General features: G+C 39.8%; 3 protein-coding genes across 4 annotated transcripts; 2 read left to right on the plus strand and 1 right to left on the minus strand.

Moving 5' to 3' along the window:
• The first annotated feature begins 964 nt into the window (after positions 1 to 964).
• Positions 965 to 8,305, plus strand: wash1 (WAS protein family homolog 1). The gene is made up of 11 exons (XM_059335883.1): positions 965 to 1,219; positions 1,968 to 2,108; positions 3,179 to 3,290; positions 3,441 to 3,587; positions 5,833 to 5,969; positions 6,076 to 6,211; positions 6,315 to 6,510; positions 6,625 to 6,795; positions 7,024 to 7,182; positions 7,704 to 7,775; positions 7,865 to 8,305. Exons 1-11 carry the CDS (start codon positions 1,212 to 1,214, stop codon positions 8,005 to 8,007), a joined length of 1,422 nt encoding a protein of 473 aa, XP_059191866.1. The 5' UTR covers positions 965 to 1,211; the 3' UTR covers positions 8,008 to 8,305.
• A 527-nt stretch (positions 8,306 to 8,832) lies between these two features.
• Positions 8,833 to 17,266, minus strand: ddx11 (DEAD/H (Asp-Glu-Ala-Asp/His) box helicase 11). 2 transcript variants are annotated; one of them, XM_059335881.1, is made up of 28 exons: positions 17,174 to 17,266; positions 16,575 to 16,717; positions 16,273 to 16,482; positions 16,086 to 16,172; positions 15,847 to 15,983; positions 15,696 to 15,753; positions 15,471 to 15,578; positions 14,587 to 14,674; positions 14,081 to 14,283; positions 13,890 to 13,964; positions 13,566 to 13,643; positions 13,141 to 13,187; positions 12,982 to 13,061; positions 12,824 to 12,865; positions 12,679 to 12,746; positions 12,554 to 12,592; positions 12,327 to 12,465; positions 11,760 to 11,891; positions 11,562 to 11,674; positions 11,409 to 11,481; positions 10,346 to 10,449; positions 10,082 to 10,231; positions 9,895 to 9,963; positions 9,686 to 9,786; positions 9,510 to 9,594; positions 9,323 to 9,398; positions 9,074 to 9,228; positions 8,833 to 8,980 (listed from the first exon to the last, which is right to left on the minus strand). In XM_059335881.1, exons 2-28 carry the CDS (start codon positions 16,701 to 16,703, stop codon positions 8,948 to 8,950), a joined length of 2,679 nt encoding a protein of 892 aa, XP_059191864.1. In that variant the 5' UTR covers positions 16,704 to 16,717; positions 17,174 to 17,266; the 3' UTR covers positions 8,833 to 8,947. The 2 variants fall into 2 exon arrangements, with proteins under 2 accessions (XP_059191864.1, XP_059191863.1); XM_059335880.1 differs by lacking the exon at positions 17,174 to 17,266 and adding an exon at positions 16,931 to 17,151.
• Positions 17,267 to 17,503: 237 nt separating this feature from the next.
• Positions 17,504 to 24,429, plus strand: fkbp4 (FKBP prolyl isomerase 4). Its single transcript, XM_059335870.1, has 11 exons — positions 17,504 to 18,010; positions 18,590 to 18,734; positions 18,821 to 18,963; positions 19,077 to 19,197; positions 20,558 to 20,714; positions 21,107 to 21,197; positions 21,319 to 21,402; positions 21,501 to 21,686; positions 22,282 to 22,425; positions 22,995 to 23,090; positions 23,205 to 24,429. The coding sequence occupies exons 1-11, from the start codon at positions 17,912 to 17,914 to the stop codon at positions 23,304 to 23,306; spliced, it is 1,368 nt and encodes a 455-aa protein (XP_059191853.1). The 5' UTR covers positions 17,504 to 17,911; the 3' UTR covers positions 23,307 to 24,429.
• The last annotated feature ends 638 nt before the right edge of the window (positions 24,430 to 25,067 follow it).

A 25,067-nucleotide genomic window follows, 5' to 3' on the forward strand; every position in this document is an offset into this window, starting at 1 on the left:
TGCACGAGAAAACTACAGAGCAAGCACGCACCCTATAGGCCGCACAGGATAATTCAACATCTGAGCAACTCGCTTGTACCTGGTGTACTGCACATAAATGTCAAGATGCAATGTGGAAAATGTGGGGGAAAAATAGGCATATAGATTAGGGCTCCCATATTATTTTAGAATTTATCAGCCTAAGACTGGCTAATATATTGATATCTTTCCCTGGTTTTAATACCATAATTAAGTAAAGTAATGTAATTGTCTGAAGTTAACAGACTGTTCAGCTGTTTGATTTGCCTTTATTTTTTACTATCTGTAGGCTAAGTAGAAAAAAGATATTAAAAGCCAACTATGTATGATACATTTTCAAGAGCAATTATGAATTGAGACTGAACTTAAATCATTAAGATCATATCTTTTACAGCAGGTACTAAGTTGTCAATCAATGACAAATGACATAAAACTTTTAGGCTGTAATGTAAGGATAGTAGGGCAACTCTAACTATTAGGCTATAGTTTAGATCAGGGGTCTCAAACTCAAATTACCTGGGGGCCGCTGGAGGCAGTATCAAAACGACCATAAAAAGACACAAAATTACTAAAAAAAAAAAGATACAAAGTGACAAAGAAAGACAGAAAATGGCCCAAAAATACACAGAATCACCCAAAAAGACACAATTATTTAAAAAAAGACACAAAATGACCCAAATAGACACAAAATGACCAAAAAAAAGACACAAAATTACCAAAAAAGACACAAAATTATTTTTAAAAAGACACAATATGACCCAAAAATACACAAAATGACCCAAAAATACACAAAATTACCAAAAAAAAGACAAATTTACCAAAAAAAGTCACAAAATTACAAAAAAAAGGAATTAATGGGACCTTCCACACACAACACGGTAAAGTGCCATTCATATAAAACTCACATTAAACTTCCACATCAAGGTGGGGGCCACAAAATATCGTGGGGCCCCGAGTTTGAGACCCATTTAGAACATTCAAGTCGTTCCGGTACGTTCAAGACCAAGAGCCAACCATTTTTTCAGAGATTCCTGAAGAACTTGAAGGCAACACTATAAATTCGGCGTGATCACATGACCAAGGGATGCGGAAATACAGAACCGTTGTTTTGCTAATCAGTAGCTTTGACGCTAGCACAGACAGCCTCGCTGCTTCTCATATATTCTGTTAGCGTTAACAAGTAAACAACACCCATGGTCAGGTAAGACTAACATATTTACGCCACTAGACTGTTTATTTAGATATATAATGAAATGTGCATGTTCGGTTTAAGCTTGCGGTTCGATTCTGTCTTTAGCATTGACAGACTTTTCTTTGACAGCCAGACTAACTAGACCAAACTAGTTATACTACATTCACAGTTAAGTTGGATAAATTTAACTTATTTTGAATATATTTGGTCCTGAACCACCCTTAGTTTAGGGTTATTAGCTGTCAGTTGTTAATATGACTTGTATAGCTACAGCCAGTTTAGCCTCCACATTCAAAGAGAAAAAAATTCACTTCCCATCACGTTGGTGGGTTTCTTGTATTCCAGCATTATCACGTGAGAATCAGATGAGGTCGAGACGTGTGACTTACTTAACAATACTGGCTTTAAATACTGCTATGACATGCCAGACCACCATTGCAGTATGAATCTGTTCTTAATGACTTGCCTGGGTAAATGAAGGTTAAATACAATATGAGTTTTGTAGAGTTAGATCTAGTTAGAAGTCACTAAAAACTGAAAAAAAGCAGAGGGCAGATCTGATCTCCATTCAGCTGCAAACAGGATGCAGCAGGCAATGACATTAGGTGTTAAGCTACTGGTCTTATCCAGAGTGACTTAGACAACAACAACTTAGTTTGATTTGTTGGAATAATATACCAGGGTCAAGATCAGAGTTTGACCGTGAAACTCACAGCCTTGTTTTTTATTATAAACTTGTTATGTGTTGCTGTCTTAGGATGACCCAGAAGCACTGCCTGGAGGGCCAGGTGTACTCAGTGCCTCTCATCCAGCCAGACCTGAGGAGAGAGGAGGCTGTCCATCAGATAGCAGATGCATTGCTCTACTTGGAGACCATTTCTACAGATATTTTCAGAAGGCAAGCCGTTATTTTCAAGTTGTAACATGTTGTTATTGTTTACATCTTCACAAATATTAAATAGTTTAGCTTGCATTTCTCTGTGCCTTTGGTCAAAAGATTCCAAAAAAAGGACAGTTGTGAAAACTGTTATCGTGTGTGTGTGTATATATAGAGATATATTATATCACAGAAAGCAGTGATTGGCACATCCTGTCTGACCTACATTTGGTTTAATACAGTAAAAAGCCAAGATATCTCATGCTCAAACTGGCAAACTTTTTTTTTTGGTAAATATATTTACATACATTATACATAATTCTGAATTGAATGCATTTTTTTTCATTTAAGTTTTACACAGTATACCATTTTTTTGAATGGGGTTGTAGGCCTAAATCTCAAAATAAATGAATTATTTAGGGATTAATTAATAATGAAATGAAAGGTAGAGTTGTAACTATTTTAACATCTTTTTTTCCCTATTCATCTATTTTTCCTTTCCTCTATTCATTACTGGTTAATCTGTTAATTATTCTTTTTAGATTAATTCATTCATTTTGCAGTTAAATAAAGTCAAAAGTGATGTTAATGAAGTTGATGTGAGTGTTGACACTACCAAGGAATGACAAATTGGGCTGGTTAACAAAAACTTTTCAACTACAGCATCTTTTCTAAGTATTAATGGACATCAAATTAATGTCATATTTAATGAATTGCACAGTTGGACCCATATTGTAAGACACATTTTATGCCACAGCACCTGTTTTCAAGCAGATGGCCCTGTCTGGCACCCTGAAAATAACAGAACCTGTCTCCTGTGACTACATGAAAAGTGTGACATTTATTAGCAGAATTGTTTTGCTAGTATAACCTTTTGAAAGATGATGCGTTATAAATTAAATGACTGATATGAAATAATTAAAAAATGTGGAGGAACTCAGCATCCTGCAGTGTCTATAAGAGGGATGTGGATTAGGGTGTCTCAAGCTACCAACACCTCTATATTGGATTGTGTAATATGGTTCCAGGCATCTGTGTGTGGATGTGTGAATGTCCATATTCATTTTGGTATGTGTGTGTGTTGCTTCAAGGGTGTCTGACAGTGTAGAGAAGAACCGCCGCCACTTGCAGAGCGTTACTGACCGGATCAGACTAGCTCAGGCCCGTGTCGACAAGATCAAAGGCAGTAAGAAGGCCACCAAGGTAACACAGCACCTCCACTCTGATAGGCAGCTTTATATATTGAATCTGTGTTGCACAATGGAGACACAACGAGGTGACAAGATCTGAGAAAGCAATAATTTATTTAGTACTGTGCCTGGCAGTTGAATCAGCTCTTTTCTGTTTGTACAGGTTTTCTCCAGTGCCAAGTACCCGGCCCCAGATCGACTTCAGGATTACTCATCTATCTTTACTGAGGCAACAGACCCCTCCTCACAACCTCGCCCACGACACAGGATACAGAATAAACTTCGACCATTTGATGAGAAGGCCTTGCAGGTGAGATAAACACATGAAAATGCTGATTGCACAAGGAATTAATGCAACAGCAAAAAATGGGAATTGTTAAGAGAGCCACGGTTTCACAAAGTGTTCTCCAACTAAAGTCTTGAAGCCCAGAAGCCATAGTTCTACAACTTATATAAAAGAGAAGAAAGTGTGTGCTAGCCTGATATCGTGGGGCCACTTTATACAGCTGACACTGCTAAAACTGCGGGTTCAAAACAGGGATAAATAGCGGCTTGATTAATTTCCATTTACATGGCTTTTATCTTACTGCTGAGAATTATGACACAGCTCTCACTCTAGTCATATGAGGACAAGCAGGCTTGGAGCTGAAGTCTCGACTCCTCCATATTTATGTCGACTGTAGGAGCAAACTGCCATGACCCTATCAGTATTTATTTATTTAAGAGTTGGGAGCTTGTCCTCTATCCCATGACCAGGACAGAGTCCACCTTGTCCCTCCAAAACCCATGGTCTTCTTTTCCGTACCTCTGGCATTTTTCCCAGGAGTAATAAGAATATACTCTCCACACTTCCATTTTTTAAAAAGTAAATTAGGGCCATCACTTCATTCTGCCAGTCCATATGTACTGTTTCCAATGTGCACTGTCACTGTGGATGCCACAGTGGTAGGTGTGAAGTATTAACTGGGCCTGAAGCACAGAGGCCTGAAGGCAAAACACAGAATCTACATCCAAACCCTTACCTATGATCCTGAGCTCTGAGTAAGAATGAAAGAATGAAATTTACTGATAGAAGGATGCCTGGGTTCATCCTTAGGGGCAGTGTTAAAATCTCAGATATCCAGAAGGAGAAGTGGAAGTGCTTCTCCTGCATGTTGGAAAGGAGCCAGCTGAGGTGATGGGAGAATCTGATGTCTCCTGAGGAGGTATAATATATCCTGTCTGATACAGAACCACCTCAGGGGCCCTCAGGGAGGCAGGGAAGGGCATCTGGGTTTATTTGCTGTACCTAACATGGCCCAGACTTAACTGAACTGGTGTGTATGCTTTGATAGAATGGGTGGGCAGGAAATCTTGAATCTTAATATACTGTAGTTCTCTCCTGAAAGATGGCAAAGAATCATTAATTGATAAGCGAATACTTGACATGATCACCTGTTACAATTTTGTAAAACCAGGATGTATGTTTCATACAGCTGAACCAATTGGATGAAGAAATTTAACAAATGTAAACGCATGTCATTGCTTCTTGAGTTTTGGTGTGGATGATGAGCCTGAATAGCTGCAGATGGTTACAATCCAAGCAGAACCCCTTGGCGTACTGGACTATACATTGCATTTTTGACAAATGTCGCTACTTTTCAAACTTTTGATGCATAAATAATTGCTTATAATAGCATCGTAGCCCTCCAAATGTAAATTGGAATCGAATTGTGAGGTGCCTAGAGAATACCATCCTTATTAAGAGCCAGGCTGGGCTAACTCATCATTTTCTTGCATGAACAGCTGCTTTCTCATTATTAGCAGCATCTTTATAAAACAGAACAAAACAAAATTGTTACTCAACACGTCCAGATAAGCTTTCATCCGTGTCGGTCTCAATTTTTCACACCTCTGAGTTGAATAACCAACATCCACTTGTGTTACATTGGCCGTAATGGGCTCCATGGCATTGCTTTGCTATAGAATATCCATGAGGCCAGGATGCTTTATTTAAAAGTCTAAAGATACTTCTCATTTTATTGCTCCAAAGTTGATAATGAGGTAAAAGAAGTTGACAACAACCTCAACGTGTTGAAAAGTGCAATGAGATAGTGTTTTCTTAAGTGTGTGTGTGTGCGCACGGCTCAACACAGGTTCCTGTATTATTTATAGTGAACACCACAGGTTTTCCATTACCATCTTAGGGAAACTTTACAAAAAACAGCATATTTTCTGCTGCGTCTGCTTGGGCTTGCAAATGTGTTGGTTTTTTGTGTGTGTGTGTGTGTGTGTGTGTGTGTGTGTGTGTGTGTGTATCTATGGGTATTTGTCAGAGAGGGAGAATGGGGAGAAATGAAAACACTGCTGGCAATTTTCTCTGGTGCAGAAATGCATTATTCAATATCCCCCAGAAGCAATGTCCCCAACCATATAATTCGGTATTGTAGTGTGCGTGCGCTCGTGCATCTGCGTGCAGGAGCACTTTGGTGGCATTTGTGATGAGCGTTATTCAAAATTTAGTTGACATTTTACAGATCTGCCTTTCACTCTGTGCCTGTATGTCTTCCTTTCAGGAGAAGTTGATGTATTTCCCAGTATGTGTGAGCAAGAAAAAGAAGTCGGAGGATGAGACAGAGGAGGGGTTGGGCAGTCTGCCACGCAACATCTCATCTGTCAGTTCCCTGTTGCTCTTTAATACTACAGAGAATCTGTGAGTCCATACACGCACACAAACTCATAGACAAAGATGCATAACTGTAGACATGGATTAGATTGAACTCGTTTCTTCATGTCTTTGGATTTGTCTGCTTTTAAAGATATAAGAAGTATGTGTTCCTTGATCCTCTCGCGGGAGCAGTGACAAAAACACACACAACACTAGAAACGGAGAAAGCAGCGAAGCCGTTTGATGCACCGTTGTCCATCACCAAGAGAGAGCAGCTGGAGAGACAGGTGCCTTAATCAAACATTTTATGTGTGGGATTGGTAAAAAAAAAAAAAAAACCCTTTATTGGATAATGTAATCTCTAACCTTATATTTTATTTTTTGCAACAGACGGCAGAGTCTTATTTCTATGTGCCAGATCTGGGCCAGGTGCCCGAAATAGATGTGCCATCCTACCTGCCTGACCTGCCAGGCATCGCAGATGACCTGTCCTACAGCGCTGACCTCGGGCCTGGATTTGCCCCATCAGGACCCACACACAACATCCCTGATCTGCCTTCCTTCACTGAGGAGAGCAACACACATGGTACACACACACACACACACACACACACACACACACACCTTTCTCCATCTCATCGTGGTTTAGGATGATACTGCGTTTGGAAGCTGATCTGGACTTTTCCTCTCTCTCTTTCAGCATCTGTTCTCCAGCCTGATGCTCCACCTCCTCCACCACCTCCCCCTCCTCCTCCTCCTCCTGAGCCTGTGTTTACTCCCGCCATTCCTGCAGGAGCTCCCCCCCCTCCACCTCCTCCACCCCCTCCTCCTATTGGCATCGCCACAGACGCCTCTCAAGTGCAAAGCTCAGGTTTGTATGATGCGTGCAACTCAAATCTTATATCAGCTACACACTACAGACTTGATGGAATATGATCAAGTTTGACATTGTCATTAAAGTGGTGAAAATTTGCTTCTCCCTTACACATAAACACAGCAAGAAACCATATTCACTCTCTTAAATTACATCTCCTAATTGCCATTAATGAGCTTAAACCAAAATTACCCTGCCACCCCTGACTGTCTCCTCTGTCTGCAGGCCCTGTGTCTGGTGCTCCCACTAAGGTGGTCGAGCCCTCAGATGGCCGTGCCAATCTCCTGGAGTCCATCCGCAACGCTGGAGGCATTGGAAAAGCCAAGTTACGCAACGTTAAAGAGCGCAAGATGGAGAAGAAGAAACAGAAGGAGCAAGAGCAAGGTGTCAGATTGTTTAAGTGGGGATGTGGTTCTGCTCATGTTTTAACAGCTACACGATGCAGCTTTAACAATGATGAGAAAGTCATGCAATCAAAGCACATCGTGACCAATCCTTAGTTGGCATTCAACCATGAGTGTCCCTGTCAGGGTGTGAGCATTTGTATATGCTGTAACATATGGTTATTATCACAGTCCATGGCTTTGTGACCCTCGCTTCATAAATGGCAACCTCATTAAAAGGTTGACTTGATAACAGTCGTATTTTAAATTGTCTGACCTAATATCAGACACCATAACTTTGCTTTCATTTCTGGCTAGCTGGCCAGGTCATGACCTAACATTTCATATTTAAAGAGAGCTGCTTATACCAACTAACGAGATAACAAGACTTCTTGTAATTATGTGCTCCACTTTGAGGCACAGCGCTGGGGAAAGAGTGAAACAGTTTCACTGCTCCAATTACTAATTAAAAAAATTACTGATTGCATGATTATTTAGTAACTGTCTGTCTTGGTCTCACAGCAGTGGGAGCCGCAACAAGTGGTGGAGACTTTATGTCTGATCTCTTCAATAAACTCGCCATGCGAAGGAAAGGTGAGGATCTCTTTTATGTTTGAGTGTGAAAATAATGATGCAGGTGGTTGGAGCTGTGTACAATAAATAATGTCCTGTTTTTTTTGAAGGCATATCTGGTAAAGGTCCAGTAGCTGGGGAGTCCAGTGATGCTCCTGCTGGCACCGGCGGTGCATTTGCCAGGATGTCAGACGTCATCCCACCACTTCCTGCCCCACATGCAACAACAGACGATGATGACTGGGAGGCATAACATGATGGACAATGAACACTTAAAGCACTGATAATGAAAGCATTTGATAGTCTTGATTAAGTTTTAGTACAAAGGACTTACATTTTTCTCTGATCATTTAAAAAAATATTAGAAAGCGTGATGTGTTTTCTTGCTAACAGAAACTTTCATTGTAAAATGGCCAATAGTTGGCTTCATTGTAAGTGTATTGGTTTGTCTAACCAGCTAAACAAAACATCCAATAACAAAACAATTTATTGATAATTATATTCATTGTAAAACATAGTTTCATAAAATTAAACAAATATTCTTAGAACACTCACTGAAATCATAGAAGCATTTCACCAACATCTTCCCATTAAATCAAAGTGCTTTCTGCATCACATAGCACGTAGCATTAAATTCTTTAAATATTTAATATGTTCTTCCTGGGTAAATCAGTCACATGGATTCCTGAGCCTGTGCTGTGCTTGATATCTGTGTAGTAGCTGCTTCAGTAATCCATCTCATCATACTGAATTCAAATACAGCCAACACTCCGTTGGCTGTACAACACACAGTCCGAAGACTGATAAACCTGAGACAATCTGATAAATTCTGCTTTGGCCATTGTCTGCAATGTTTCATCATATACTTGTATTCATTATTCTCTGCTTCACTTTTCTAAATCAGAGATGTTATTAAGCCAAAGCACAAAAAGGCAAACAAAAAACGCCTGCCTCGTTGACCCTTGAACTCTACCCAGGAGCACAAAGAGATCTAACAGCCTCAAATTGTTCAAAAATGAAAAATAAAAAAGGGCCTCAGCAATTTTCTGAAAAGGAACTTATAACAGAGGCTTTCTAATTATCTTATAGCATTTATTAGCATTTATTGGAACACTTGGTTGTTAAATAGGTTTCCCTGAAGTTCTTCCTGACCTCTGTCTTGTAAATGTCAGATGAGCCAAGTGTAAGCGACACTACACCTGCTTCTGCTTCTTCTCCAGGAAGAACTAGAAAAGAAGAATATACAGAAGACATGAGAAGATGTTTTGGTCATGATACAGTGGTTTGAGTGTGGCTACATGAGTGCACTTGCTTCTCACCTTCCGTAAGGCAGCAAAAGCAGGGCCAAAAGTTGTGTGTGTGCTGGTGCGAACTTTGATCCAGTCGGGAAGTTTCGAGAGCGTAGCGGGTCGACCGTAACGTCTGTCGCACAGCACAATCGAGGAATAGTCGCCACGATGACGGATAGCCCTTCCTTTGGGCAGATGGAATCAAATACACATGAATACTGACCTCAACAACTGTGGAATCAATTATTTTTATTATATTTATCTGACTAGCATTGTTACCTATGGACTGATTGACAGCCTTCATGCAGAGGTTTTCTACTAGTGCTTGTCCAGGGCTCCTCCCTCCGCCATGAGGCTAAAAAAAAAGAAAATGTGATGAGATTGCTTCATCTCAGTGCTCCTGTAACACTTGTTTTGCCAGGTTTGTGGATAATATAAAGACCAATAGGACAGTTTAGAGTCTCACCAGGTGTTTGTCCAGGTAGGACATCTTTTCCTGCAGCTCTGGGGATTTGATGTTAGGATATGGCATTCCCACCATCACCACACATCTGCCATCACATGAACACAAAAAAGCATTCAGAAGGTTATGCTTCACATGCCTGCTGCAGTGCTGCCAATGTGCTCCTAAATTACACACACCTGCCCAGGTCATCTGAGAAATTGATGCCCTCGCTCATCTTTCCTCCGACCACAGAGAACAGCAGCGCTCCTGTGAGTCCAATGGCATCCACAGCACACCTCTATCCAAAGGATGCAGAGATATGCAAATAGTATCATAGAGGCAATCACAATGAACGTATTATCAATTTTGGTGATGAGGGCTGATGTTTTAGTGGGGACAGTTTTACCTGGATACACCGGGAGAACTCGTTCAGCACCTGCTCAACCTGGCTGGCTTTCTTTGGCTCCTGGAAGATCTGAGAAAGTAATTTTGATAGCTTAGAGACTGTTGGGAAAATTCACTTTAAGAATGATTCCTTTCAAAATGTTATGCCACCCTTTTATCAAGGTGGCATTCTAGAGTAATGTACCCACCTTCTTCTTGTTAGCCAGACGGGTCAGCGCACCGCTGGCCTCCCAGTGAGAAATGATCCGCTTTGAGTACTCATAAGAAGGGAAGAAGCACACAACCCCGCCTGGGACAATGTTACAGATGTTGGAGAGAATGCGCCCCATCTCGTCCATCTGTCGACAGGTACACAATTGCAGTAGAGCTTGTGTAAACAATGCAGGTATATTCAACAAAAAGAAAAAACAGTCATCAGGAAGTCAATAAAACAGGTTGTGCTTGTCTGTTACCATGCGTGGTGAGTCTCTGTTTTGGAAAGTAAAATCCAGTTCCTGACCGGATGGACCACTGCACAAGACAAGGGGAAGAATGTTCTCGGGAGGAATAACGTGACCTAGAGACAAAGTTACCGGACATAAAGATATGCATCTATTGATTTAAATGTAACAACGCAAATATATAATCATTTATACATATACAATACAGTCCTGACAGAACATAACATTTCTGCAGTATGTAACATAACTTAAACTTTCTTGTTATACAAGATTTTATTAGTGGGATTTTGAAAAAGTTTCTATGCCAACCAACTACAAGAAACATAAGGTTGTTTAAAGGGATTAAGATCAATTTCAATTATTTTTGCAATATGTCTAACATCTAGATCTTTAAGAGCTATTACATATTCCACATACAGAAAACACATTGATTGCTCTATACTTTGAAAGCAATGTTTATATTAATATAAAAAAAACACACTGAAGAGATCCTTTCAGATAAAAATAGCAATTGCAAAGCAATTGCCTGTCCTAATTCACCTGACAGATTAGTCAATTTTTCTCTTTTTCTTTTCTGCTAAATACCATATGAAGAATGGTAAAGGTTTTTTTGTGCATTTAATAGTTTTTTCTTGTGTGTACATGTGTGAGGCAATGTTGTCCAGGTGGCTTATGATACAACAATCTCACTAGTTAAATAAGCAGGAGTACAACCTGCATGATGATAGGCAGCAAATGTAACCTTCAGCTGATCCTTAATTGTTAGTTGTTCAAGATTCAGTTCAGAATATGGGATCATTTTTATCATCTCTTCTTGTTCAGTTCTGGTATAATCTGTGACCTTCATACAAATGGTCATGACAAGATTATAAATCTGTGTGCAAAACCCAACAGAAAATTAGCTCCTATAATAAAAACCGGCTGTTATTTGAGTTTTTATCAAGCATTATGTTATTCATCAAAAATCCCTGCACAGAAATATTGATAAACACATCACTGAGAGAGAGTGCATTATAAAAGCACAAAAACAAAAACTCCACAAAGTAGTTTGGCGTTATAAAAATGGGCCACTCACCACAGGAAAACTCAGTGATGCGCTCCTCTCCCACTCCGGCAGAAAACAGTAGCTCTTGTTTGAAGTCTGAAACCTACATATCACATCTCTCAGAATGATAAAACTTACACAGCAAAGGCTTAGTTTATTTTTAGTGGATTTAAAATAGCTTACAGGCTGCATGGTTCCTCCTGCGATGATGACTGCTCTGCACTGTTTCAGCACCTGAGCGAAGTGGACTGCAGGATTCAACAGCAGGAACTTGACACTGCTCTCTGACAAAGTACCTGGACATAAAACAGAGGGGGTATTTTAAAACACTTCGATTTCATTACTGTCCTATATTTGCAGTTTTTGTTTTTGAAATGGTACCTTGTTTGTACACCACCACCCTGCCATCAGTGTTGCTGTTGGTGAGAGCCATGAAGAAACCCTCCACCTGCATCATAGGAGATGCAGACAGCGCTTTCTCTGCCTCTGACCCCTGCTGGTCTGCTGAAGAAACTGCACACATGGGAGCCGGTGGATTAGATAAATCATAATGATTCTACGTTGTTCTGTGTTTACTGCAAAAAGCCAGAGTGTGAAAAATGGCTGGACATGAGGGGCACGAGTAAGGTATAGAAAGACAAAATAATAAACATGGAAAGGTAGGATATTTTTATGGTAGCAGTGATATTATTGGCACTGTCTGTAAAAGTACTAAATCTGTGTAAAGTTGTAAAATGTCTACATATTCAGAGGGAAGTGAATTTCAACATAAGGTTCTTTGACAGTAAAACGCTTTTGAAAATTAAGCTTTTTTCATTGCTGAATAGGATCACATGTCTTTTAATATGATTTTGTGTTGCTATAGTAATGCTACATGTTTGTGATGAAGATGTTCATCATCAAAATATGTTTTTAATATGTGGCCGTCATAAAAATCCACCCTCTGACCTGGTCCAGTGCTCTGGTTGCTCTGCAGCGTCTGAAGGTAGCGGTTTAAGCCCTCTGTGCGTCTGTTCTCCTTGTTGGAGCTGCTCTGAGTCTGCACGCTCACACCTGATCCTTCATACTTCTCCACAAAACCACCGAGCTGCAGAGAGGAAATACGATTGGGATTAATTTGATTTTACTGTGCATCATTAGTGTTTGTATGGGACATAAATATTTTAAGCACTCACTTTTCTGCTGACCATGCTCTTCTCAAAGTATCTCTGTAACTAAAGTGAGAATGACAAAGAATCATTGGTTAGCGTTTGGAAACCATGATTATGATTTTTAACAGCATTATGACAAAGTCACCTACCTTAAACAAGTTGATATTGTCAATCTGAGCCTTGAAGAGGAAGTTGTTTATGGTCAGCATTTCAGTTCCTAAAAGATAAAGAAATCATGAGTGACGGGCTATTTCTTCTTAGATGTTTATTACTGTGTGTGTTTTATTTACTAACCTGTTTGTGTACTCTGGCTCTGTGGATTCTGCCCCACCTTACCTACAGGAATAACATTTACATCATAATAGGAAATGTCTAGCACTTTCTGCTCCTGCCCTTGTTTCCGAGTGGAAATAATTAATAATCAAAAGTTTTTTTAGCCCAAACACACTCACCTCCCAGCCCCCGGACAAGCCCCTCAATCACAAACAGAATCTGTTTGATGTACATCAGGTTCTTGGCCTTCAGTCTGCTCCTGATGTCAGAGAAACATAAACATGAAGAGTCAGGAGGGGGATACAATAATGAATTTATGAATAAGTGCATGTACTTACTTATAGCGGTCAGCATACTGAGTGAGCTGTGAGTGAGCACGGCAGAGCTGTGGAGGACTCATAATTTAGTATATTGCAGGGAGTCATTTAAGTGGATAGTTTGGATATTTTGAAGTGGGCTGGGTTGAGGTACTTATGCATAGTCAGTGTATTAACTACAGTAGATGGCAGTTGGCATGCCCCCAGTTTGGAGAAGCAGGCAGGAGTACTGACACAGAAGCTAAGCAATGTACTGCTGTGGATAAGGGCCACCTTTTTTTTTTTTTTTTTTTTTTGTGGGCCAAAAATAAGTTTTGTGTCAGTACCAAACTGCAGTATGAAGATTGCCATCTACTGAACGGAATACACTGACTATAAATATTTCCTAAAACCCCAGTTCAAAAAATCCCTTTACATTTTGTAGATGATGTGTATGTTGTGTTTACCTGTGCTCCATTGAGCTCCGCACTGTGTATACAGGAGAGTGTGTCACTAAGATTGTGAGCTTCATCTATGATCACCACCTGTAACAAAAAAATTGTTTTAATTAAAATATTATTAAAAAACGTTTTTGCTATCTGAAATATCACCAATCAATTCCACTAATGAAAGTACACAACCATATTGTTTACATTTTGGTTGAATAAAAAAATTGCACAAATTGCTGTTGTGTAAAAAAAAAAAATTTCATTTTCCATTTTTAGATTTCCATGACAATGTTGACCATTTCTGAACAGAAGAATCTATGATAGAATCAAAAACTATCTGACCTGCCCCTTCAGCTGGATCCCTGCTGCCTTCCTTGTTGCTTCATGAAGCAGCATCTGATAGGGCAACACCACCAACTATGCAGACATAATAAACATAGACCAGACAGATTAACTCTAAAACCTAAAAAAATACTTTAAAAGATAATGAGACGTAGGAATGGATGACCTGAGTACAAAGAGGAAAGACTCACCTGTGCAGGGGGAACGGCGAGGCGTGTGGCGTAGTATGGGCATGAATGCGTCTCTTTGCCCAGCTTCAGCATCTGCTCTATATCGTGGACTGTCCCCAGAATGTTGTCCCTCATCTGCTGCAGGGCTGAAGCTTTATTATAGGGACACACACTCTTTGCTGGGCCTCGCTTACGTTTTACACCTTCTTCGTGATGCGGCTTCTCTACAAAACACAAGACAGCTCTTGGGTTAATCAGCATCCTTTTGCATGGAAATATTTTTTAGGATTCTATTTGTTTAATTCTGATTTGTGGCATGTTTTGTGTTGTCTGTAACTTATTGTTATGGCTACCTATCGTGGACCTGGACACTTATGAAAAATGTAATGTTAATGAGTTTTCCTTGCTCATATTAAGTTTAAATAAATAGAAAAAGAAATGACAAATCTCTTATGAGCTTCAAGTTATCTGAAAATGTTCTTCTGTCGTATCAGTAGTTCTGGAGCTAGCGTGTGTGAGGTTCTTACCATGTTTGTTTTTCTGCATCTCCATGCAGCGATCGTTAATGCGCTGGATGCTGCCCAGACGAAGCACTTCCTCGTTGACACACAGATTCTGGAAAGTGCACAGTTTTATGTTTACTGGGCAAATACAGTCAGCTGTCATGGTTAACAATCATACAATACAAATATAAGTAACAGTTGCTGTTAAATGCCAAACTTTGCATGGAATGGATAAAAATGTAGATATAATGTATCATTTTGTAACACCCTGTATTTAACATGTTTTTGTTATTATCTTATACATAAATTTGTGTAATAAAGGTATAAATAACTTGACAAATTCTGGAGTTTGTTTTATTATAAACAGCCTACTTCTAGACATGACTGCTCTAGATCATTCTAGGAGCCTGTGGCAGACAACAACATACTCACAAAATGATGTCACTTAACTATATAAATATCAATGGATGAGATTTATGGCCTTCATTTCTTGTGTCTTGCAGTCAACATGACTCACACATGTGTTCTGGTAAGAGCTTTGAACTCTGACCTTGGTCTTTTTTTAGGAGCTATAAATCAATGCCAAAAATGATTTATGTGGTGAGTCATATTACATGACACATGCATGGTTTCACATTAAAGATGTGTGGCATTTCTCTTTTCGGGGTTAGGCTTGTTGTATGTGCTGTGTTGGAAAAGGTTAGTGACCTCAGGCAGGCACTAGAGAACCAATCCTGTCAGACTCCTGTCTTCTGCCCCAACTAAAAATAATCACTGACAGAGAGACAGAGAGAGTGTCTGTATAAAGTATATTTTTGATTTACAGTATACGGTATATTTTCCTTCAAATCCCTCGTTTGTTTATTTCCTGAGTGCTGAGTGTTTGAGAAGTGCATGTATGCACATACCTGCCGTGAGCCCAGTGTAACCAGGCTGATGTCCTTGCCGAAAGGGCTCTTTTGAACCTCATGGACAAACTGGGCCAGCTGGGAGTGGGTGCGACTGCAGTAGTAAATCTGAAATACGCATGTGTACACGTACAGCCTCACTTCATGTGTGTAATGTGTGACACTCATTCTTATGTTTTTACATCAGTCCTTAAAGTTACAATGTGAAATGTCTCTCATAAACACCTTAGTAACATGTTCTTCAACCAGTTCGTCGTCTGAGTCATCCTCAGCACCATAGAATCTGAGCACGAGAGCAAACACAACCTGCTGTCATTGTCTGTCACTGTAATGTAACATTTGATTTGATTGATAACCAATGAGTGGCTGCCCTCACCTGCTCCTGGTTTTTGACTCATCGTCGCTCTCATATTCTGCGATGATGAGCTCCTCGTCTTCTTGATCTCCTTGTGTTTCCGTTTGTTCCTCTTTACTGAGCTGGAGCAATTTGAATGCCTCTTCATCTTCATAGGTCTACAGACACAAAGGAATTCATATACTCTGTTGTAGAGATTTGACTCGCAGTGAATGTAATATTTGGGGAAATTTCTGATGCCATTGTGCAAGATCACTTACTTTTCTTTTCATTGCATACTTTAGCTGAACGTTGTTTCTGACCATCTCTAATCGTTCTTCCCTCTTCTTTCTTTTTATTTCTTCCTCCTGACACACAAATAACATGGCATAATATTCACAAGCTGAGCATGTAAGAGTTCGATATTCCCAGCAATCTATGCCAGGGTCACTTCTGTAACACACTGACCTTTAACTTTGACACCAAATCATGCTCTGCTTTTTTTTGAACAAAATCAGTGATCCAGTCCGGCTCTGCTGAGGAGCTGGCAGTGGAGGACTGAGCAGTAGAAATCGATGCTTCTCCTTCACGCAGCAGATCGGCTGCATCCAGTCTCCTCTTCTCCTCATAGTCTGTGAGCCAAGCCAGTGCTCCACATATCAGACTCAGAGACTTGCCCTGGGTTTAAGGACATACATGTTGAAAACACAAAATTATCAAAAAAAAATGTCATGGCTTCTGTGTGAACTCTTATATGCATAAACACACACCGTTCCAGTTGGACTTTCAAATATTCCAACTTTGCCCTGGTCAAGTGCACTGTACAGGGCCTGCATAAACTGCTCCTGGATGTTATAAGGCTGGTAGGGAAATGGAAATTGGGCCCTGCCATTTTCCATGCTGGTGAACCTCCCTGAAAAAAGACATAATGGTTAACTAGACAAAATGTTCCGTTCAGATATTGTTATCATAAAAGGAGCCCATTAATCAACTGACAATGTGTTTAGACTTGCTTGTATTAGCTACAAGCCTTAACTCCTGATAAGTCAGTGATGTTGTGTCTATCATGAAGCACCCAGACAAGACGTCAAACCCCTGATTAAGTTGCCTCATTCTACTATATTACCTTAATTTAGCACAACTGCGTAACGCATTTCATACAGGAAGATCCTATTTATCTACAGTCAAGCGTCTATTTGATTTTAAAGGTTGTCACTTCGAGCTGTTGTCTTGAAACGAAAACTTTATCGCTCGTTCTCTCGATTTCTTAGCTAACTTATTAACGTTAACTGTGCCCTTATTAGCCGAAGTCTTACCCACTGCCGATTGTAATCTGTACATAGATAGTTGCTATTTAGCTGCTACTTACCGCAGATATCCTTTAAAAAGGTGACTTTAATTCGTGTTATTACTATGTTTGACTCCCCGGCTATTCAACAACCGCGCCAAGAGAAAGCAGTGGGGACTGAATCTGACCAATCAGGAGCGAGATAACCCAAGGCGTACTTGTTTTCACCCAAATGGAGCGCTTGCGTGGACGGGGCTTATACACATATGGTATATTTCCGTCAGTTAAGCATGGTTTGTTTGGGTATTACAGGGTGTATTCACCAAGTGCACTATTAATTATCTACCCGGAGTTATACTGTATGTAAGAATAATGCATTGTCGTTGCTCTTGTAAATGTCCCGCCTTTCCGGGATATGCCTGTAACACAAAGGGAACGCCACCGACGCGGGTTCACCCCCTGGTTCCTTGAATGTCTGGAAAATTCTCTGCCCTTCTTTAAGCACTTGTCAGACGCCAGACGGAAGACAACGTGGACTTGAAATAATCTAAGCGAAAGCTCATATTCCGCTAGGGTACAAGTGTGGCTGGTGCACAACTATAACGTTAGCGCGGTATCAGCATTAGCTGTAACGTACATTTTATACGCCAGCGAAGAGATTAAACTAACGTTAGTTAGCTTGCTAGCTTTTACGTTAGTCCGTTTGTTCCATGCTGCACTGTGCATGGTGTGAGAAATAGTTAGCCTTAGCCACCACTACTATTAGCCAGTGCTTGTTTGTGGTGCAGGTCAGAAGAGTAAGGGGGTGAAATCTGCTTCATGACAATGACTGCAGAGGAGCAGACAAGTGAAGGACAACACACCATCCCAATGGAGGGGGAGGACATTACGCCAAAGAAAGACGGGGGTGTCTTAAAGGTGAGTTGTAGTGTTTTGGTACAGTTCATGAGCCAGTACAGCTAGCTGAGTGGTTAGCTGGCTGCTTGTTGTTGACTCATTCGGCTAGGCTAACCTTAGCTAGGCTATCGCGTGCACTGTCAATAACAACAGCTTATGCGAACTGTAATGTTGACAACACTGTAACGCTATTAATGTTGTTTCCCATCCCATATTTCATAGCTTACCAGTCGCTAACACTCTTGCCAGGTTGTCAACAACATTAATAATACGCCATTTCAACCGTCAACATTTCTAGAAAGCTCTGGAACCATGGAGAGATACTTATTGCAAAGGCTATTAATTACAATAGGGACACCTATTATTCTCACAAACGCATACACAGACACACACATATACCAGGGTTTACACAGCTCACGTTCATTCACAGGGATTAATCAGCTTTACCGCTAATGCTGCAAAGTACCAAACTACCAGCAGGGTGGATATACAGGAAACAAACGTGTGGAGCTGGCTTTGCTTGCCTGTTGCTCAGATAACTTTTTTAAAATCCCTACTGTTGTTTTGAAATAATAATTTCTCCTGCTGTTCGTTTTGCAGCTGGTGAAAAGGGAAGGCACAGGCACAGAGCTGCCTATGACTGGTGACAAAGTGTTTGTGCATTATGTGGGCACACTTCTGGATGGTACTCATTTTGACTCAAGCCGAGACCGAGGAGAAAAGTTTTCCTTTGAGTTGGGCAAAGGTTGGTTTCATATCTAACATGGACCTGAACATGCATCTGTCATAGTTGCACAGCCAGTGTTGTTAATTAGTATCTTTTGTGTTTAGGTCAAGTAATAAAGGCATGGGACATCGGCGTAGCCACAATGAAAACAGGGGAGTTGTGCCAGCTCATCTGTAAGCCAGAGTATGCTTATGGAACTGCAGGCAGTCCACCCAAGATACCCCCCAATGCCACTCTTGTTTTTGAAGTAAGCACCAGTGATATCAGGTTACTTTGCTCATCAATTGTATTCTGCTGTTGAAATAATGTATGTCTTATATGTGTGTTAAGATAATTATTTACAAGTCTGCTCACTTGTAGGTGGAACTATTTGAATTTAAAGGCGAGGATGTAACTGAAGATGAGGATGGAGGAATCATTCATCGCATTATTACTAAAGGGCAGGGATATTCAAAGCCTAATGAAGGAGCTTCTGTTGACGGTAATACAGCCAGACAAGGCTATTTCTTTTCTTACATTGAAGAAATGTACTGGCTTATAAAGGAATGTGATTTTTTATACTTAGTATAATTTTATTTTGTAAAATGAATATTAAGTCTGATGCATCCCCATCCTTGAAAAGCTGAGTCAGTCCTTATTTTTAGCTGAGAGCAATTTTAGGTAGAGTCCTTGTACTTATGTAACATGTTGATGATAATTATTTTTTATAACGATAGTAATGCTGGTCTACTTTCTTTTTTAAGCTTCAACCAAGCATCAGACTACAACTCCATAAATATCTGAGGATGACTTTACATCAAGATTTATATTTCTTCTTATCATGGATTGGATTTTTTTAACTTGCAAATGAACTTGCAGGAATTGGTTTGATAAAAAAAATTGAGGTAGATCGGCTACGGCAGGCTGATATAGAAATGCATGCAAATATAAAAATTTAAAACTTACCTGACATTTGATACTCAAATGATATACAGTCTTTTGACTGTCAAACACTCAACACTGTAGGTGTGAAAGGTGGGTGTATGTTTGTTTCATCCTTTATGGAGAGCAGAGGCTGGAGTCATCCTGAATTTGTGCCAATTACAATAGATTCAAAAGGTTTGCAGGTAACGCCTTGCAGCGTGCACAGTGTAGAATTGTGCCACTTCTACTGTTCGCCTCACAAGCACAAAGATTGAAGACCAATTTTTACAGCAAACTTACTCAAATTAGCACAAACTGCGGAAGTGCCTTCAAACTGGACTTCCTGGTTCATGTTTCAACCTCTCCATCCATCTCTGCCGTACATGTAGCAACATGCAGATACCAGCCCTACTGCTTTGTTGGTTTCGGCAAAACAATACATGTATGTGAGGATTGAGGTTATGCATAAAGTCACACTTTGGCATACAATAGAATTATAACATAAGTATAGATAAGTGGATTATTTGAGGACTTTTGATTCTTTCCTCACCATGAAAGTTGGCACCCACTGAAGTGTATTGTGAATCAAGTTGCTATTAACTGCTGTTTTTACAAACTTTCACAGCCACCATTCAGTATTTCTAGGTTTAAAGGTATGAAACCTAAATGCAGACATTTGTGTCAGAAAAATGCTATTTTGTTAAATTCTAAAACAAAGTTCAAAACAAATGGGGAGCTCCCTTCCACTTAGAATTTACAGGCATCCTTAACAAAGCAAACCGATGAGATTTAGATTTGGATTTGTAAATTGCATCACTTATTCTCAGCTGCCACTCCCCACAGCTGTCAATCTACTGCATACTAACAAGTTTGTGGCTGAATCTGATACGTCTGATTTATACCAAAAGCTAACCCTAGCACGTTTCATCTTCTTTCAGTAACTGTGCAGGGTACCTATGAGGGACGAGTCTTTGACGAGAGAGAACTGAAGTTTGAGATTGGAGATGGACAGGGTCTGGGCTTTCCAGTTGGAGTGGAAAAAGCTATAATGGCTATGGAGCAGGGAGAGGAGGCACTCTTCAATATTAAGCCTAAGTATGATCACATCTAGTAAGACAAATTCTTGTTCCTGATCCAGTTATCAGTGTTTTTCATTGTTTGTTTTTCTTTTATCAGATTATTCATGTCCTATCTACATCTTTCAAGCTAAACTGTTCCAAGCTAAACTGTGTTAAATTGTATTTAATTTAATGGGCCAGTGTTAAGACATGTGGATAACAAAACAAAAAATTAGCAAACACGATTAGCTAGGAGAGTTCTACCCGGTGATATGACAACAAATTAAAGAGTTTTAGCTACACAGTCATCTAATGTACTTGAGAAAGTAGTGCATTGCACTTCCACACTGTTTTAAGTCAAACTGCAATGGATAATACAGTATTTATACCACACATTAAATAAATAACAATAATGTCTTTGATTTGTAGATATGGCTTTGGGAATGCAGGCAGTGAGAAGTATAACATTCCTGGCGGAGCAACACTGCAGTACAAAATCAAGCTGACTGCCTTTGAGAAGGTAAACAGATCTTGCCAAGTTGTGAACACAACTTGGTTCTAGTTGGCTTATTGCATGTCAGTTGTGCACAGTGAAGTTTTCCCCTCAAAAGGCAAATAATGTGTGCCTTCGTTTTCATTAGGCTAAGGAATCATGGGAGATGAACACGGTAGAGAAGCTACAGCAGAGCGGCATTGTCAAAGAGAAGGGAACACAGTATTTTAAGGTGTGTTGTGATGCATTAATAAAACAAGTAGCTATAAAGAGAATTTTTAAGATTTGAAAACTTCATGTTTTCTAATGCTCTGATTTATTATGCGTCAGGAGGGAAAATACAAGCAAGCCTCAGTGCAGTACAAAAGGATTGTGTCGTGGCTCGAACATGAGTCTGGTTTATCAGAGGAGGATGAGAAGTGCGCAAAAGCATTGCGGCTGGCGGCCTATCTGAACTTGGCCATGTGCTTCCTTAAACTGCAGGAGCCAAACCAAGCACTGGAGAACTGTGACAAGGTATTTTCACTTATTTGACAACAACTGGACAACAACTCATTTAGTATTTAGAAGGTTGGAGACTTGTTAGAGTTAATACTTTTTATGTGGGTATAGTTTCAACTGTTGTTTTCTGTGACAAAATTCTGGCTAAGAACATAAGGAACATAACAAATCTAACATTTTTTTTATTCCAACATTGCCACATATCGACTAAGACCAACAACGTAAATGATGCATACAGTCAACAAGCATTAGATGCTCCAGTTTCCAATCTGCCACTGCCTGTGTCAATGCTTTAGAGAGACACTCACTAGTATGGCTGACATAAAGGGGGCGTGTCTACCCAAGTACTCTACTCATGCTAAAATCCTGCACCCTCTACAACTGCATCGGGCTGCATATCTTTAGCTTAAAACACCCCTGATGCTTTAGTTCGGGATTTTGCTCTGTCTGAATCTATGTGGAGAGGCTGTTTAATGCTGCAGGAAGAATGAGTTGTTCTGTCTCACTCGACTGTCTGCTCCTAGTGCTGTTATCAGACACACCAGTGTGATGTCTTTGTAAAATGTGCCATCTTATCCCTAAATTCACTGTACTCTGTTCATAATTATAGGCCCTGGAATTGGATGCATCTAATGAGAAGGCTTTGTTCCGAAGGGGAGAGGCACTGTTTGGTATGAAGGAGTTTGACAAGGCACGAGATGACTTCCAGCAGGTTGTTCAACTTTATCCTGCCAACAAGGCTGCCAAGAGTCAGGTATGATGCCACATTAATCTCAGCCTTGGGCCTATTTTGTCATATTTTGCCATGATGATGACATTTTGAGAAATAATCATTAAAAAAAAGGTTCATAGAGATTAATTAATGTGCCCCTTTTCTTATATAAATTAAAGACAAATTTTGCTGTGAGATCTAGCTTTATGTTTTTTCTTGTATCTGGCATGAGCTCATTTGGCAAACAAATTGTTGGTGCTGCATTCATCACAAAGAAATGTGAAAACTGATTCAGTTGACTAAGAATTCGATTAACCTGAATGAAAAGCAAAAAGGAAATTTTAAGTCTTGTTAGGCGTGAAAAGCACACACAACATATACCTCAATAAGTGAGGCATTAAATTTACTGTCAATTTACTGTCAATCATACTTGGTGTAATGAAGCTTTATTCTTTTAGGTCACATTTTCCTTATTAAGCTGACATACAAATACAAAGTGTCTTAGTTATTAAAGATATTAGGTGATTTTAAAAAGGCAAACTTATTTTTGTGTGTTCTGCTATCAAAGCCCAAGTTGATAGTCTGACCTCTCCTTTATTGTATTCTGCCAGGTGGGTCTTTGTCAGAAACGCATCAAGGAGCAGCGTGAGAAGGACAAACGCATCTACGCCAACATGTTCCAGAAATTTGCAGAGAGGGATTCAAAGGTAATGTTTTCCAAAACAGCCACAAGAGGGTGGAATGAGCATGCGTTTAGGTTGAAAAAGACCACCAAAAAAGGCTAATTTGGTTTGTGTGTGTTTTTCTTACCTCATGAACAGAAAGAAGCAGACAAAAGGAAGAGTGAAAGCAAGGAGAACGGCGATGATGACATGGAAGTTGACAATGGAGAAAAGGAAGTCGCAGTTGAAGCAAATGCGTAGATGAAAATATGATTATTACAGTTCATCTGTATTTCAGACTTTTGTAACTTCAGCCATTTGTGTTTCAGGTGTGACTGTGTGTATGTGTATAGAGTGTGTGTATGAGAATAAGCGTGTCAAAGAGAGCACTAACTGTGGGAGCGTCTTTGCTGGCTTTTTCTTTGTGTCCGGGCTTTTTGCTGTGGCAGCTACCTGAGCAGATGGGGCTTCTCCAGCTGATGGGGATGTGGTTTTAATAGATGAATTGTGTGCCACAACCCCCGCCCCTGAACCCTTTCAACCCACGGCTTTGAACTGTGCATGTGTTTTCACAGCGTTTTGGGTAGGAAAATAAGTGCATCCAAGTGTTAAGTGCAGAATTTCACCCGTCAAGGGCTACACCATTCACCTTGCACTACCCTCTGTCCTCTCCCCGTCATGTCGTATGCTATGTCCATCTAACACTCCTCATGGGCCTACTGATCAATTCCTGGAGCTGTGATGGTTGTGTGCATAGATATGTCTGAATGTTAGAGTGCCTGTGTCCCAAAGTACGTATGTAGCAGCACTGTGGATAGGTGAGTAATAAGACGTTAGCCTGGAATAGCTGTCGAACTCGGAGCTTCTCTCTCAATCTAAAGATGGAGCTCCTCTATAGCCCCCAGGGTACAGGACTGTTCACCTTTACTTTGAAAATATTGACTTTGTACTTTTTATTTTTTTTTATTTTTCCAGTGTTGTGCTTGTGACTTCTGTATTGTTCTCAAAAGGATGAAAGCAACCAATTACTTAACTGGAATATGTGCGTTATAAAGCAGCTTGAAATGACAGTAATTAGCTTCTGGACACACTCGAGTAATAAACAGTTAAGTATTAGTCTTAATTTTACTGTAAAAAAAAAAGTACATGTGTGAACGTGTGCAAATATGGCTCATCAGATTCAGGCTGTTAAAGAAAAGGTAAAGGTACGGCAGAAGAAGATGTGAGCACTGTTCATTGTCAGTCAACAGCACCTGAAGAGTGGGGCAGAAACTGAACTAGGGGGCTAATTTAAAAACCGGGCTGTGAGGATTTTGTCTTTTGGAAGGCTTACTGCTTGGTCTGCCCTGACAGAAAGATATAATAAACAATAGCTACAGCTTGATTGTGTGTTATTCTTGACTGTTGTGTCTCTTCCTCATAGTTTCCAGTTTGTGTGCAGCACTTTTTTAAGTTCATTTTCTTTGCATGGTCATTTTTAACACTTAAAAAAGGTTGAAAGATTAAACAATTGATTAAGCAATAGAAAATGAGTTAGAATTTCAGCATTATGATTCAACAAAGACTGCCATGGTTCAGATTAGGTCTACTTTTTATTTAGTTACTATGCATTATAAATTAAGTATCTTTGGGTGTTCATGGTTGTTGACAAAGTAAGCTGTTGCAACAATTCAACTGTGGGGGAATGCATTGTAAAGTCACTTTTTCATTATTTTTAAATATTTTATTGAATAAATAAATTGGAACGCAACAAGCATATTGATTGAAAAAGAAAAGTATTATTAGAGATAGCCTTAAACAGGTTTACTTCCCATCTGAATTGGAAAAATATTAACATTTATTTCCACTGTCCACATAATATTTTTGATGAAATGGCATCAACAATTAAGTATTCATATTTTAGAGGCCTTTTATTAATTACTCTATTGTAAAATGTGTTTTTGCACTCGCAGTCAGGAGGTCAGAGTCTTCTTTTTCGAGGACAGACGGGATCTGATCTGATCCTCCAGCTCTCTCACAGGG

Source organism: Centropristis striata, chromosome 6, assembly GCF_030273125.1.
Source record: "Centropristis striata isolate RG_2023a ecotype Rhode Island chromosome 6, C.striata_1.0, whole genome shotgun sequence".
Taxonomy (NCBI): Eukaryota; Metazoa; Chordata; class Actinopteri; order Perciformes; family Serranidae; genus Centropristis; species Centropristis striata.